At 40.7% G+C, this 17,330-nt stretch overlaps 1 protein-coding gene across 6 annotated transcripts in view; it reads right to left on the bottom strand.

The window, feature by feature from the left end:
- Nucleotides 1–13,877, bottom strand: part of JAM2 (junctional adhesion molecule 2) — a 410,153-nt gene extending 396,276 nt beyond the window's left edge. For 2 of the 6 annotated variants that reach the window (XR_009540797.1, XM_060150793.1), the window contains exon 1: nucleotides 13,568–13,876. Coding sequence is in view for 3 of the 6 variants with exons in the window: in XM_060150793.1 (XP_060006776.1) it covers nucleotides 13,568–13,790 (223 nt within the window). In the remaining 3 variants the exon portion in view is untranslated. Of the gene's footprint in view, nucleotides 1–13,567 lie in introns of all 6 variants that reach the window. The other 4 variants (XM_060150791.1, XM_060150792.1, XR_009540796.1 and 1 more) reach the window with 3 other exon arrangements.
- Nucleotides 13,878–17,330: the final 3,453 nt, after the last annotated feature.

Raw genomic sequence — 17,330 nt, 5'->3', positions numbered from 1 at the left:
AGGGGCAGCTCTTTCAGCCTGGGGCCAGGAATGAGACATGTAAAGCAGAGATTTTGCAGCTGACCTGGAGCCACCAAAATTGAAAAGCAGCAAAAATGATGCATATAGTTGCAAACTACCGAGATTTGGGTGGGTTTTGTTACTTCATAAGAGCTGACTGATACAGGTTGTGATTTCATCTAGGCCTTTTTAGTAGACAGATACAGAAAATGTGTCATTCTTTCTTTTTTTTTTTGTATTTTTCTTTTTCTTTCATTTTTTAAAATTTAAATACAGTTGATTTATAATGTTAGTTTCAGGTATACAGCAAGGTGATTCAGTTACTGTATATATATATATATATATATACATATATATGTTTATGTATATATATATTCTTTTTCAGATTCTTGCATCTGAAAAAAGCATCATGAGTTCATAGTGATTTTTCAAATCAAATATACCATTATAGGGCTTTAACTTACCTTTTTAAAAAACATTATACATGTATCTCTTTTTTCCTACAATGAAAATCTTTATCTTTCTATATCGATATAATTACTGATTTGAATTGTCCTGTAATACAAAGTAGTTTCAAAAGAACAAAACCACTATTTTAAATTACTTTAGTTTACAAAGTATTTGTAGCTTTATTCATCCCTAAAGTATATCCTACTATTCAGGGGAATATTATTTTCTAAGCTCAGACTGGAGCTTCTTTCCTCCATGTGGTTATATCACTGATTTGATATACAGTAGGTTCATCTCTTTCCATCTGTTTTCAATTTTCACAGATGGATGCTTTAATGAATTTTATCTTTTAAATAAAACCTTTAAGTTTTCAAAATCAAATCTATGTAATAAGTTATTAAGAGAAATCTGTTCTATTCCTGTCTCTTCTACCCATTGTGAATAGTTTTCATTTAACTTCCCAGCATTTCTTTCTTACGAAAAATGTAGCATGTGAAGCTATACAGTTCTGTACCTTGTTTTTTTCACTTACTATATCCATACATGGAGACTGCCCTCATTCCTTTTCATGACTACATTGCACACCATTTTATTTATTCAGCCAACCCCCTACTGATGGGTATTTGATTGTTTTCAGTCTTTTTTTAATAAATAATTTTGAAATAAATAATATTATGCATGAATCATGTCCTGTTTTATACAGCACTGGAACAAGCTCCCAGTAGTGGGGTGGATGAGTCAAAGGGTAGATATGTAATTCTTCTACACATTGCTGAATTCCACTCCAGAGCAGACACCTCATTACACTGCCCATCAAGAGTGTGTGAAAGTGCCTATTTCCATACAACCTCAGTAAAGGAACATGCAGATGAGTTATATGTTTTTTGCTAATCTGGTAGACAAGAGATGCAGTCTTTGTGAAGATTTAATAATTTACCTTTCAAGTTATGTTGAGCAGAGCTTCATACTTATCAGTTTTTTTTTTTTTTTTTTTGGCTGCGCAGCTTGTGGGATCTTAGTTCCCTGACCAGGGATTGAACCCGGGAGCCTTGGCAGTAAAAGCAAGGAGTCCTATCACTAGACGGCCAGTGAATTCCAAAGAGCTTCATACTTGAAGAATCATTTGAATTTTTCTTCTGGGAACTCTCTGGGGTTTGCTTGTGTGTGTGTGTGTGTGTGTGTGTGTGTGTGTGTGTGTGTGTGTGTGTGTGTGTGTGTGTGTGTTGGCATGCCCATGTGCCATTTTTCTATTTTGTTCTTTATATTTTTATTCTCTTTCCATTTTTATGGGCTCTTTGTTATATCAGTGATAATACTCTTTGGTTGAGGATTAAACTACAAATATATTTTCCCAATTAGACATTTATCTTTTGATGTGTGTATAGTGTTTTATTTTTTTCATGCAGATGCTCTTTGGATATATAGTCCAATTCATAGAAGAACGTACCATGCTTTGTTCTGTTTTGTTTTGTTTGTTTTGTTTTGTTTGTGGGCAATGGTCTTATTTATTTGCTTACTTACTTACATTTAGATCTCTGATTCATTTGGACTTTATCCCTATGTACACTATCAGGTTCAGATCCAATTTACCTTAAATCACTGCACAACTGTTGTAACAACATTTAATAAGAATTCTCAATGGTTTGAGATGCTACCATTTTATATGTGGATAAATAGATAGATAGATAAATACAGACATATAAAAAGGTAGGTTTAGATAGACAGATCTCTATTTTTATCCCTATCTATCCTAAATTTATAAATGAACTTGCGCCAATTTCTGGACTTTATATTCTGTTCCATCGGTCTGTCAGTCTCTTCATGTACCAGTCCCACAGTGTTTTAATTACAGAGCCTTTATCAAACTCTGTAATATAGGGCTACCACCACTTCATTTCTGCCCAAAGGTATTAGTGTTTGCATCTAATATAATATTTATTTTATGTATATTTTATAATTAATGTAATATATTGATACAAAAATACATGTATAAAATTTATAACCAAAAACTTATATTGGGGCATACACTCTTTAAAAAAAAAAAAGTAGAATATGGAATCAAAAAAAAAGTTTGAGGGCTTCTCTGGTGGCGCAGTGGTTGAGAGTCTGCCTGCCGATGCAGGGGACACAGGTTCGTGCCCCGGTCCGGGAAGATCCCACATGCCGCGGAGTGGCTGGGCCCACGAGCCATGGCCACTGAGCCTGCACGTCCGGAGCCTGTGCTCTGCAACGGGAGAGGCCACAACAGTGAGAGGCCCGCGTACCGCAAAAAAAAAAAAAAAAGAAGAGGTAAGGGATTTTGGACTTAGACCTTCAGAGAGGACTTGCGTTTGGCAACATGGAGAACATTTGAACAAGGAGGACAATGACAGTAGAAGAGATGGAGGCTGGGAGGAGAAACATTGTATCTAGATAAAATGCCATAGAGGTTCACTCCCTTACACACACACACACACACACACACACACGGCACAAACACAAAAGAACCTGACTCCTTCTGGGACCAAAAGCATTATATGGCGTCACAGTACAATGATACCATAGCTCCAATCAGTTTATGTAAAACTTTTATATATTTTATGGCAGAGCTCACTGTGTTTAGATTATTGGATTAAATAATAATAACCAGTAATTAAATTATTGGATTGAATAGATCAGTGTTTATTTACACTTGAGTCATTGTTTATTTCATATGTCCCTTCTACTTTTGATTAGAATCCACTCCTATTTTAAAGTGACTCTAGAGCATTTTTTTTAAACATAAACACAATTCTCTCTTTTCAAATTTAGCACTTTCCCAGTAGCTCAACGTGTTCCAATTTTATTCATGGTCATTACTTCTTTCGTCTCCTTTAAAAATAGCAGCAGCTTTCACTTGTCTGTAAATCCTAGCTGGTGCTGCTGTCTCTGTCCTCTCTGGCCTTTACTCTCTTCTCCTTTGGATTTTTTCACTGGGTCTCGGTTGGAATTTTTCTCTTTCTAGTTTTGATCACTGGTTTGGGAGTTTATTTCCCTCTGTTTTGTTATAGCACTTGGTTTCACTACTTATATTTAATGGTTTTAACTAGAAGATCGTCCCTACTGCATCTTGGCATAGGGTTTTAAAAAGCCCTCTTCAAGATGTTATCATGAGTCCTGTTTGGTGACCCAGCTTTGGGTTGTGGCTTTAGTTACTGGTAAAAATAGATACTTTGTAGGAAAGCACAGAATATTATACACAATATGATTTGATCTGTTGGAAGGTGCAGAACATTAAGCACAGTAATTTTTATTTTTAAAGAAACTATACAGGTATGCTCATATATGCTGGAACTACATTCCCCGCCCCACGATTTTTCTGGAATCACATGCAAGAAACTTAAGAGTGGGCTACTTCATTGATGAGGAAGTAGAGAAAAGGGAACCCTTATACACTATTGGTAGGAATGTAAATTGGTGCAAGCACTGTGAAAAACAACATGCGGGTTCCTCAAAAAACTAAAAACAGAGCTACCATGTGATGCAGCAATTCCATTTCAGGGCATATATCTGAAGAAAACAAAAACACTAATTCAAGAAGATACATGCAACCCGATGTTCATAGCAGCATTATTTACAGTAGCCAAGATATAGAAGCAACCTAAGTGTCTATCAACAGATGAATGGATAAAGAAGATGTCTCATACACACACACACACACACACACACACACACACACACACAAACACAATGCAATATTACTCAGCCATAAAAAGAGAATGAAAATTTGTCATTTGCAACAACATGGGTGGACTTGGAGGGTATTATGCTTAGTGAAATAAATCAGAGAAAGACAAATACTGTATAATATCACTTATATGTGGAATCTAAAAAATAAAACAAACTAGTGAATATAACAAAAAGGAAACAGACTCACAGGTATAGAGAACGAACTAGTGGTTACGAGCGGAGGGAGTGAGGGAAAGGGACAACATGGGGTAGGAGATTAAGAGGTACAACCTACTATGCATACGATAAACAAGCTACAAGGATATATTGTACAGCACAGGGAATATAACCAATATTGTATAATAACTATAAACGGAGTATAACCTTTAAAAATTGTGAATGTCGTATATCTGAAACTTATATCATATTGTACATCAACTATACCTCAATTAAACAATCAGATTAAAAGAGTGGGAGTGGAATAAATATCAGGAGGACTGTAAAGGAGACAGTTCTCATTTGATAACTTTTCTGTGATGTTCGAATTCACCATATACATAAATTATGCTAGTTGAACATGTAAGTAGATGCATTTAACAGTGATATATTTTTGTCTTTGATCACGTCCATCATAAAGTATTGAGCAAGTTTTCATAGTGTGAGAAAAGCTAAAACTGAAAACAGCAGGTGACTCTTTTCACAAGATGTGAGCCAGCAAACCGGAAACACCTTGCATAAAGGAGAGAGACCAGCTAGGCTTCTTCACTCTGTACAAATATAAAGACAAATTTGTCCCAAAATGTCCCTGTGAGGCACTTTGAAGACTAAAACAAAATAGAAAATCCAACGAAACAAATAAAATCTTGAGTCCAATGACATGAGAGGGAGAGAAAGACAAGACTCTTTAGTTAAGGACTAAAACTCAAGTCAGTTATGCTCACGAGGATGCTTGCTCAGGGCTTTTGGAGCCCAGACAGTGGAAAGCTAAGAGAGTAGCTCTTTTTCTTTTTTAAATCATCCAAGAGCACTTTATTTACTCACATAGAGTCCCCTCTTGTACGTTGCCCCACTTCAGTTTCTAGAAGGAAATATTTGACATTTTTCTCCACAAAGTTTCTTTCCCAGTGGGCTGTTAGCAATGTCAACAACAGCAGTAGGAGATCCTTTGAAGACCTGGAGAACGCAGTTGAACAGGCATGAATGACCCGTTTACTTAGAGTAAAATGAAGTGTTTACCTCTATTTTCAACAGTTTTAGAGAATTTCTGGGAGGAAAATTATGGTTTAATCAGTACTCGTCGAATTCTGTCCTTTAGAACATTATACAGTTCTGTGGTTGTACTTCGGGAACTGTTCAAAATTGTTTCCGAAAAATATATATTTTAAATTATTATTTTTTTATTGAAGTATAGTTGACTTACAATATTGTGTTAGTTTCAGGTATACAACAAAGTATATATATGTATATATATATTCTTTTTCAGATTCTTTTCCATTATAGGTTATTATAAGATATTGAATATAGTTCCCTGTGCTACATGGTAGGTCCTTGTTGTTTATCTATTTTATATATAGTAGTGTGAATCTATTAATCCCAAACTCCTAATTTATCCCTCCCCGCCCTTCCTTTTTAGTAACCATAAGTTTGTTTTCTATGTCTGTAAGTCTATTTCTGTTTTGGAAATAAGTTCATTTTAGATTCCACATATAAGTGATATTATATGCTATTTATATTTCTCTGTCTGACTTACTGCATTATTTCATTCTTTTTATGGCTGAGTAATATTCCACTGTGTATATTTACCACATCTTCTTTATCTATTCATCTGTCAATGGACATTTAGGTTGCTTCCATGTCTTGGCTATTGTAAATAGAGCTTCAGTGAACACTGGGGTGCCTGTATCTTTTCAAATTAGAGTTTTTGTCTTTTCCGGATCTGTGCCCAGGAATGGGATTGCTGGATCATATGGTAAGTCTATTTTTTTTTTTTTTTTTTTTTTGCGGTACGCGGGCCTTTCACTGTTGTGACCTCTCCCATTGTGAGGCACAGGCTCCGGACGCGCAGGCTCAGCGGCCATGGCTCACGGGCCCAGCCGCTCCGCAGCATGTGGGATCCTCCCGGACCGGGGCACGAACCCATGTCCCCTGCATCGGCAGGCGGACTCTCAACCACTGCGCCACCAGGGAAGCCCGGTAAGTCTATTTTTAGTTTTTTAAGGAACCTCCATACTGCTTCCATAGTGACTGCACCAATTTACATTCCCATCAACAGTGTAGGAGGGTTCCCTTTAAGAGAGCAGTTCCTGACCTACTTCACAGGACTAGGTCCAGGACAGTGTTCTGCTTCTCTCCTCATAAAACATAAGAACAATTCAAACTGCAGAACACTGCTGACCCACTCATTGGTTTGAAGATCCTCAGTAGGGTTCTGTGGGCCTGTCAGCCGGCATTCATTTGAGCACACACATCCTCTCTCTCTCTCTTTCTCTCTCTCTCTCTCTCTCTCTCTCTCTCTCATGCACACACTCATACCCTTAGTAATATAGAAGGCCACTCTTCTTCCCATCACAGCTAATCAAGTCACCCTCCAAAGGGTGGCAACTTGGTGAAACTCTAAAAACACTTAAAACAATACTGATGGAAGACAAACTCAGGTATTGGAAAAGAGAACAACACTGAAAGAAGAGAAACAGTAACCCAAAGAGCTACTGTTTTACGTTTATATGCTGGGAGCTGAACAGAAAGTTGGAAACACCTCCAGTATACATGATTTAAAAAAAAAATCCTTAAAAACCAAAGAACAATTTTTCTCAAATCCCTGATTAATTAACTACATTTCAAATAATAAAACAATTTTCTGTGGGTATATGTATATGTTTAATGATATACGTTTGTGTATGTATATATTTCAGTAAACTATATAAAAGATATACTTAGGAAGTAATTGCCTGGACCACTCCAATCACTGGTCTCCCCACTTCCAACTTCCCACCTACCCATTCTGCCCATTCTCTATCCTCCATCCACTGGGTTCTCTTTTTGAAATGCAAATCTGACGGATATTCAGTGTTTAAAAGCCTTCAATGGCTTCTTACTTTAGGATAAATTCAAAATCCTAACTGTGTCTCACAAAGCCCTCCACCGCCTGGCTGCTGCCTCTCACCCCCCCCTGCTCTCCATACTCTGGCCTTAAAGAACTTATTTTATTCCTTCACCCTCTTCCTGAACGCTCTCCCCCAGGGACATCTGTGCGTGCTGTTGGCACCATCAGAAATGGTCTCCCTCATCTTCTCTACCTGGTTACGAGTATAATCTTTTCATAGATAGATAGAGATGTATGTGTGTGTATTTTGTAATAAAACTTAAAAAAACACATTCTAAAAAAATTCTTTTTTTAACATTTTAAAGTTTTTAATCTAACATTTTAGTTATTTTATTTTACTTTTTGGCCGTGCTGCGCGGCTTGTGGAATCTTAATTCCCGACCAGGGATTGAACCAGTGCCCACTGTAGTGGAAGCGTGGAGTCCTAACCATTAGACCGCCAGGGAATTCCCTAAAATAAACTCTTAAAATAATAAAAGGAAATAAAACAGGCTGTTTAAACTAGTACAGTACTTATGAAACAGCCTATTCTTTGTCTATGACTCTCAAAAATGTCAGAAATCCATTATAAGTGATAATATGAATGTTTAACTTCATTGCCCCCAAATTTTAACAATAATAACAGTAACAGTTTTTTAAATGCTTTATACATGTGAACACATTTCTTTCTCCCTAAACCTCTATGAGGTAAGTACTGTTATTGGGATTGTCACCATTACAGATGGGTCAACTAACCCACACAAAAGTCAAATAACTTGTACAAAGTCACAGAGCTAGTAAGTGAGCAGAGTTCAGCATCAGAGTATGTCCTCTTTTTTACCACTACACTATGCCATCTGAAATACAGCTCAAAAAATGCAAATCTATAACACTATGAAGTATAATTTAAAGGGAAGAGTTATGGTTGCTCCATAGGCTCTAGAATGTTCTTGGCCACAACACCGATTACACACATCCTAATTTTGGTTCCTGTGGTAGGCAAAATAATCCTCCCCCCCCCGGGCAAGGTGTCCACATCCTAATTCCAGGAACCTATAAATATGTTACCTTACATGGTAAATAGGGAATAAGGTTGTAGATGGAATTAAAGTCGCTAACCAGCTGATCTTGAGATGAGTAGATTATTCTGGATTACCCAGGTGGGCCTGATGTAATTTTAAGGGTCCTTATAAGTGGAAGAGGGAGGCAAAAGAGAGAGAACCAGAGATATGGCAGCCTGGCATCGCTGGCTTTGCATCTGGAGGAATGGGGCCATGGCTGGCCTCTAGCTGGAAGCTGGAAAACACATAGAAACAGATTCTCCCCTAGACCCTCCAGAAGGAACACTGCCCTTCCCATACCTCTATTTTAGCCCAGTGAGACCTATTTCACACTTCTGACCTCTAGAAATTTAAGATAATAAATTTGTGCGGCATTAAATTTACCGTAATTTGTTACTGTGACAATAGGAAACTAATATAGTTGGGCTTTTTTCCCCTGAGTTCTGACCTCAGTAACACCTTCCAAGAAAGTAGTGCCCAGTTTTAAGTTTTCTTTTTCTTCTTTTGCCAAAGAAAGCACTTGACCCAGATTCTGACTCACCCTCATCTTCCTCGAAACGTCAATCTGGGAGGGCTTCCCTTGTGGCGCAGTGGTTAAGAATCCGCCTGCCAGTGCAGGGTGCAGGGGTTCGAGCCCTGGTCCGGGAAAATCCCACATGCCGTGGAGCAACTAAGCCCGTGCGACACAACTACTGAGCCTGCGCTCTACAGCCCACGAGCCACAACTACGGAGCTCATGTGCCACAACTACTGAAGCCTGCGTGCGTAGAGGCCGTGCTCCGCAACAAGAGAAGCCACTGCAGTGAAAAGCCCGTGCGCCGCAACGAGGAGTAGTCCCTGCTGGCTGCAACCAGAGAAAGCCCACGTGCAGCAACGAAGACCCATCCAAAAATAAAATAAATAAATTTATTTTTAAAAAAACATCAATCTGGCAATACAGGGAGCCTGTAGTATCGGCTCAGCAGTGGTGTCACTACATTGTTACGGGATGTAAAGAAATGTTATTTTAAACAATGGCTTTTACAGATTTCTGCTGGTCTGACTTTAACAAACACAGTGGCTCTTGCCTCTATGGTCTAATACATCTTCTCCACCAAAGAGGTCCACTGGAGGAAGATAGTGTGATAGAAACCATGGGCAGAGCAAATGTGTGTAAATACACATGGGCTTCTCTCATTGAACTGCTCATGTGGAGGGGTAAATGAGTGTCCTCAGCCATAGGGAACTCACTGTTCTCTTTATGCTGATATTTTTGCTTTTGACATCTTCCTTTTTAATGTCCTGTCTGTTACTGTCTTAAAATGATTATCAGGTCTACCAGCAAGCACAATTTGACCTTTGCATTCATCTTGACTATGTCAAGATGGAACCAGTTCTCTTCAGCTAGTTGATTATGATGCTTTGCTCTTAACAATGTTGACAGAGGGCAGAATTTTCCTGGCACCGGTTTCCTGGAGTGCTGTTTTGGGTCAGTTCCATCATAGAGGCAGAACCTTGTAATTTTGCAGAAGATCCAAACCTCTCTCTGCCTCCACGGTCCTTGTCAGTTGATGAGAGATTACAAACTCGGGCCAAGTTGCCTGGCTTGGGTTCCAGTCTAGATCTGAGGACAAGCTGCCACCAGATGTGTATTGCCAAGAACAGCACACTGCTCTCATTCACATTCAACTCCTTTCCTGACATCTCACCTACGTAGAATAAGTTAGGGCTTCATGATTTATAATACAATCATTAACTCTATCCATACATTTCTTCCACCCACTCCACCTTATCCCCTTCCCCTTCGACAGGTGTATATTTACCCGTACTATTAACCATGCACTTTGCTCAGCACTGGACATACAGTAGTGAGCAAACATCAAGAAATTTCTTCCCACATGGAGCTTCTATTTTAGTGGGAAAGAAAAATATAATTCAACTAAACACACAAATTAATGTCCATCTATCAACAGGTACACTGAAATCATAATTTAAATAACAACAACAAAAAGCAATCCTCCTGACTACCAAAAAGAAACAAAGAATATTGACAGATAGAAGTAAAAGGAAAGAATGGGAATGAGCATGATATTATACATATTAGGATTGAGACAAAAGAGTGGTACAGTCGTATTTGGGATGAATATCAAGAAGATGAGTATATAATTAGAGCATAAGGAATCCACTGTCTTTTCTTGAATGAAGATGATAAAAAGAGTTAAGTGTTCAGAAAAATGAGAGTGAAGGCCAGCTATCTATGCAACAAAGTCTCTGATCTTCAAATCCCAGTGCCACCTCTTTCTAGCCCAGATAAGTGAGCCCAGACAAGTAACTTAGCTTTCCTGAGCCTTAGGGTCCCTACCTGTAAGTTGAAGATATGTTCTATCTCATGCATTTGTTGAGAACTTAAAAAGAGAAAACATACAGGAAAGTCCTAGGAACAGTGTGATACATAGGTAAGCCTTCAGTACAGTTTTTGGATCTGAATGTGAAACCTGAGTGGATAAATCAAAAATAGGACGGCGGGGTGAAACTTAGCCTTGAAGAACATTCTTGTTTTTTCAACAACTCCCTAAAAGCAATGAATGTACCTAGTGCCCAGATCTTGGTTTCTAATACCATTCTCCAATCAAAGGAACCAGGGCTCCTTGGAGCAGTGGCTGATTCTGGAACTGGAGCAGAAAATATACAGGATCAGCCTGGAGCATTTTGTGGGACCAGAAAATAAGGAAGTGCCAAAAACAAACAAACAAGCACACATATATACACAATGATGGGGGGATGTCAAAGGGACACAGGAACCAATTTTAAGAACTCCCAATGGCCAAAGCTGACAATCTAAAATAAATAAAATAGTATTGGACTGTTATCCAAAGTGCAAAATAAATATTGATGAGCTTATACTGACATAAAAAAAATAGATGAATGAATGAATGAATGAATGGAGTGGGGGGAGAGACATCTCTCAAGCAGAGAAATTCCAAGTAATTTATGGAGCTACTCCACTCTCAAGGAGGTGGAGTATAACTCTTCTTCCTTAAGTGTGGGTTGTACATAGTGATTTCCTTCCAAAAAATACAGTATGGAAAGTGGGGGGGAAGGTAACCCATGGAGATACCTGGCATACACTACCCGACCAGGTGATAAAGGTTAACATCAACAGTGATAAGTCATGGTCACAGTATGTACCCTTGATATGATGTGATGAAAATGATACTTCACCTCGGAGATTGCCCTCCAAAAAAAACCATAAACCCAGTCTAGTCATGAGAAAAATATCAGAGAAATACCAATTGAGGGACATTCTACAAAATATTTTGCCAATACGCCTCAAACCTGCCAAGGTAATAACAAAATAAGGGAAGTCTGAGAAACTGTCACAGCTAAGAGGAGCCTAAGGATACATACAGGATTACTAAATGTACTGTGGTGTCCTGGATGGGATCCTGGAGCAGAAAAGAACATCAGGGAAGAATGAAGGAAATCTGAAAAAAGTATGGACTTCAGTTAATAATAATGTATCAGTATTGGTTCCTTAATTGTGACAAATGTATCACACTAATGTAAAATATTAATAATAGGGGAAAGTGGGTGTGGTGTATATGGGAACTCTCTATACCATCTTTGTAATTTTTCTTTAAGTCTAAACTGTTATAAAATTTAAAAAAATTTTAAAAAGCAAATAAAACATTCTTGCAATACCAGACCTTTTGGCATCCCAGGAACAATACAGAAAAGATCCCTGCACACTTCCAAATTAATCCCCTGTAGGAGTCAGGGTTAGGAGGGCCAAAGTGTTAGCTTTACCCAAAGCTTGAAAAAGCGCTTATTCTGCCTATTCATCTAAGCCTGTGTTTGCCTCTGGGTTATTCTTGGCTACAGTTTCAAACTTAGGGTGTATTGTTTCTATTTTGATTACTGTGTAGGAATACCAGAGTAAAATAATTTTCTCTGTTTTTAATTAGTGATAATTCTACACTAAAGTCAGTCCTTTTTATTTCAAATTTAAGACTGTCAGTGAAATACATAACTTTTCCAGTAGTTTTGTTACAATTCCTCCAGTCTGCCTCTTTGTTGCCTTTCGGCATTAGTGATTTTTTTGTCTGTGTGTTTAACACGATACCAATTGATATGTCAAAGTTGCGTAATGGTTTTTCTTGTGAAGCCTTGACTTCTTGGTTTGATTTCCTATAATATAGGTTAGCACATGCCCCCTTCACTGAGACAACTTGCACCTTCTTTCCCCACTCAGGGACAAAAACTCACACCACGTTGAGCTGAGCAATACTCAGGCAATGAGAGCTCGAGAAAGAGTCATTGTTTTATGCTATTAGACACACAACCTGCAGGTTATTTTAAGTATTATATTACCAGAACCTGAATAGCAACAAGAATAATGCATTCTATTAAAAATAAATAAAAGGAAAGTAAAAAGAAAAAAAGGAAAAACGAAAGAAAAAGGAAAACTTCGTTTCTTAAGTGTGCTAAAGATCTATTGTAATCTCCTCCATTTTTTTCTAAAAAGTTAACGCGAGAAAAACAAAATAATAGGAAACATTCCCAGGATTTTAAATCTTATGAGCCCAGAATCCGTGAAAATCCTGTTTAGAACCATCCCGTGAAGTTGGCTTTGGGACGTCTCCCGCTACTGCATCAGAGCTTCTGTATCTTTCTAACAATCCCGTTGACGTACCCTGAGGACACAGCAGCTGGCTGGAGCGCCCAGACCAGACTCCTCTAACTGAATGTAGATGTGCAGGTGGAGAGGATACAAGTAATTCTGGCTCAGCAGCCAGGAATTCCCTCCCACCACGCGTCCCAAAAGTGCACTGCACATTAGCGGCACAACTGGGACCCTCAAAAGCCATGACAATTCTAATAGTGCCCCCTGCTCTAGTGCTAAGCGTGTGGCTGGCGCCTGCCTCCGAGTGATGCCATCTTGGGATCTTAGCATCTTCTAAGGAGTTAGTGAGTTTTGCATTCTATTCACGTTTCCGTGTCTTTGAAAACTCAACCCAACTTTGCAAGATGAGAACCTGCTGGCGTGGACCCTTAAGTTTCTCTAACTAGAACTGACAAAATCAGATGCGATTTACACTAAACTGAAGACCTCCGGCCCCCAGCCGCAGACGGCACCCCCGAATTCTGGGCTCGCTGGGTGTCAAGTCAGCTGCCCCGCGGCAGACCTTCCGTCCGGGACCCCAGAGAAAGCCCTCCGCCAGCGCCGAGCGTAGTAGGGGCTGGAGGTTTGGGGGAGCTGGTCTCAGCAGGAGTGGGTGGGAGGGTGGCGGTACCCCCAGCAACTTACAGTCCAGGGCGACCACCAGGTAGCGCAGCAGCAACAGGAGGAGGCGGTGGCGGCTCCTCCTCGCCATCTTCGCGGGGTCGGGAGCTGCCGACTCCTCGGAAGCCGAGGGTCCCGGCGGCGGGAGCGCGGAAGCGCGGGAGGCAGCCCGGGGGGGCACTGAACTTCTCGGGGCGGGAGCAGAGACACTCTTGCAGGGGAGGGGAGGGGCGGGGCCTGATGGCATGTCAGTTTCCCCCTTCCAGGGGCGTCTTCTTAACCGGCTGCCTAGAGGCGGGTCTGGCCTAACCGGAGACCTGGGGGGGTCTGGACAGTTCTTTTATTTTCGGGAGGGGGGCGTGTGGGGAGGTTGGGACGGGGCGGGCCGAGGAAGCCGGACGAGGTGTCGGCTGGGTCCTAATGAGGGGGCCGGAGGAGGCGACGGGCGGAAGGGAAGCCCTGGCGGGGCGGGCGGCCCCCGCCCCCGCGCCGCCGGGATTGATCGGCTTTGTGTCTGGTCCGGCGCGGGGCTGCCAGCTGTCCCCCAGGGCGAGGAGCCCGGGCGCGGGAGGCGCTGGCCGCAGGGCTTGGGGGTGGGGCGCGGAGGAGGGGGGACTGAGCCTGCCTTGCTCCGACTCCTCTCTTCCCCTCCTTGGCACAAAACTTCTCTGGGGGTTTTCAGCCTAAGGGTGGAGATCTTTGGAAAATTTCTGGCCAACCGCGAACCTGCGGGGTAGGCGCTCCGGGGAGATGGGGTTCGCCGGCTCCGCCTTGGAGGCGAAGGGGGGAAAAAAGCAATCAAGACTCGAGCTGGAAGGCAGGACTCAGATTTTAGCAATCGCCTTGGCCTCTTCTCGGTGTAAGCTTTCTGCTTCTTTGGAGAGTTGAGGTGTGTTTTGTGTTCTTTGCTTTTCACGTGTCAGAGTTAGAAGTTCATCTAACGGTGTGAAATATTTATTATGTTTCTTTCCAGTTATATAACTGCCGCCTGTGGAGTTTTCCACATGTTAAAACTCTACAGCTGCCCTTTGTCAGGTTTATTTTTGGTCTACAGTGCTTTTAAAAGCGAAACCCATTATGAATGCTCTGTTGCAGTGCTTTAAAATTGACCAGCACTTACAGTGCACACAGTGCAAGGGCTAAACAGGCAATTTTTATATTTACTCCTAGGGACCGAAAATGTCCGCTGCATTCAACAGTACTGACAGGTCTGGAAAAAGACCATTCTCAAGAGAAGAAATAGTTACACGTTTGTTTTTTTTTAACGTAGAATAATGGTTAAAGTTCTGTGTAGAAGACAGGTGATTTAGTGGTGAGCACACGAAGAATTTAGTTAGCTCAGTGGACAAAGGCAACCAGAGTTCAGATATGCAGAGCTGTGAGGAATGAGCATCCCTGCTGTTTCCTTGGTGACAGTGATGGAAGCTTAATGCCCATGGCAGGAGAGGGACAGAGGACCCAGAAAGGAAAGTCAAAATGGCAAAAATGTGAGAGCTATACTCTAGTCAAGCAAGGAGAAAGGATACAGATTCAACAACAGGCTTACCGCCAGTTTTTCTGGGCAGTAACAAGAAAGATTTAATGCTTTACAAGAAAAGTTGTTGGCACCCTCTTTTCTCATTCTTGCCCCAACTATCTGCCTCTTTTGCTCCTTGCTAAAGATACACACACACAAAAGGGGTACTTTTTAAAAAAAATTCTGTGACACCCTATGTGAATAATTGATTCACTCAGTTATCTGTCCCCCAGTCAAGGCATTTGTCAAATAGCTACAATATGCGGCTGCTGGAGGACAATGATGAACAAGATCAAGTCTTTGCTGGTAAGGAGCTCATAGTCTTGAGGAAAGAGAGAATGAGTCCCACCTGGAAAGGCCTCAAGTACCACGTCATAAGTGTTACGGGAGGACAGAAAATAATACTTTTTTTATTGAGTGCTTTCTCAGCAGTGGAGTCTGAATACTGCAATATCTAATCCTCCAACAACTCTGTTAGAGAGAAAATATTATCATTCCCACTCTACAGATGAGATAACCAGGCAGAGAGATGCTAAACAGCTTGTTCAAGATCAAAGGTCAAGGCTAAGGGGAGGTTCCTATGTTGAGGATGCATGCAGGACATATAACCTACACACATCCTCCCATACACTCTTTATCGGCATGGAAAGTTGGGGCAACTTTTGAAAGGAAGGAAATAAGGGAAGGACATTCTAGGCAGAGCAAAGAGCAGGCTCAAAAGCTGAGAGATCTAAAAATTATGGCTTGTTTAGGAAAAGCAAGTTTCTACAGTGCTAGAGTAGAACATGTGGAATGGGGGCAGGGGAGGTAGCAGAAACTGAAAAGACGTTTGGATTATGAGTGTCATTCAATGTCATACTATAGACTCTAGACCTTATCCTGTAGGTAAAGAGCTTTTGGAAAGCACTAGGGTAGGATATAAAATAATCCACAGTAGAACTGCTCTGTCCATTATGGTAGCCTCTAGATTCATGTGGCTATATAAATTCGAATTCCATTAAATTTAAAATACAATTCTCCGGTCATACTTGTCACGTTTGAAGTTCTCAACAGCCACATCGAGTAGTGTCTGTCCTCCTGGACAATGCAGATATGTAGCATTGCCATCATTCCAGAAAGTTCTATAAGACATTGTTGCCTTAGAATGATGATTCATATGGAAATGTAGAGAATGGTTTAGAGATAAGAGAATCAGAATGTTAGACAAGTCTGAAAACCATTGCAGTGTTCTGAGAAAGAGATGAGGCATGAAGTAAATGGTCACAGTAAGTGAAGAGGCAGGTAGATTCCAATGGTATTCCACAGCAGGACTATGTCATCTATCTAGATGATTGTGTCAGCTATAGAGGTGAGAAAGCAGGGAAGTTGTAGTAATGGAGATTTCTAGCCTGGGTGGCTATATGTGGTTATAGATAGCATCATTACCTGAAAACGAAACATAGACAGCATACATAGTTCCAACAGGATTGGGTTGAGTTGACTAAGGGTTATCTAGTGAGATGACCAGCAACTATTAGAAAAATTGGGCTAGAATTCAGGAAGCCCTCAGAATTGATAAAGAAATAAATGTAGGGCTTCCCTGGTGGTAGAGTGGTTAAGAATCCGCCTGCCAGTGCAGGGGACCCGGGTTGGAGCCCTGGTCCAGGAAGATCCCACATGCCGTAGAGCAACAAAGCCAGAGCGCCACTACCGAGCCTGCGCTCTAGAGCCCGTGAGCCACAACTACTGAGCCTGCGTGCCACAACTACTGAAGCCTGTGCGCCTAGAGCCCGTGCTCTGCAACGAGAGAAGCCACTGCAATGAGAAGCCTGCGTACCACAACGAAGAGTAGTCCCCGCTCACCACAACTAGAGAAAGCCCGCACGCAGCAATGAAGACTCAACACAGCCAAAAATAAATAAATAAAATAAATAAATTTATTTAAAAAAAAGAAGTAGATGTAAATATCATCAGCTTCCCCTAGAACAGTGATCGCTAAGATTGCTCTTTGGAATCTCCTAGAGATCCTTAAATATGATTCTCTGCTTAAAATTATGTTAAAAATTCTGAGTCCCAGAAGTTTCTATCTCAGGGGTGCCTGGGAAGCTGTACAGTCTCGTCCTTGGTGTCTGAGGGGGATTGGTTTTGGGACTCCCCATGGATACCAAAATCTGAGGATGCTCAAGTCACTTATATAAAATGGCATTAGTATTTGCATATAACCTGTGCAATCCTCCCATATACTTTAAGTCACCTCTAGATTATTTATAATACCTAATACAATGGAAGCGC

This window comes from Lagenorhynchus albirostris, chromosome 5 (assembly GCF_949774975.1).
Source record: "Lagenorhynchus albirostris chromosome 5, mLagAlb1.1, whole genome shotgun sequence".
NCBI classification, from domain to species: Eukaryota; Metazoa; Chordata; class Mammalia; order Artiodactyla; family Delphinidae; genus Lagenorhynchus; species Lagenorhynchus albirostris.
This window is presented reverse-complemented; position numbering and strand designations above follow the sequence as displayed.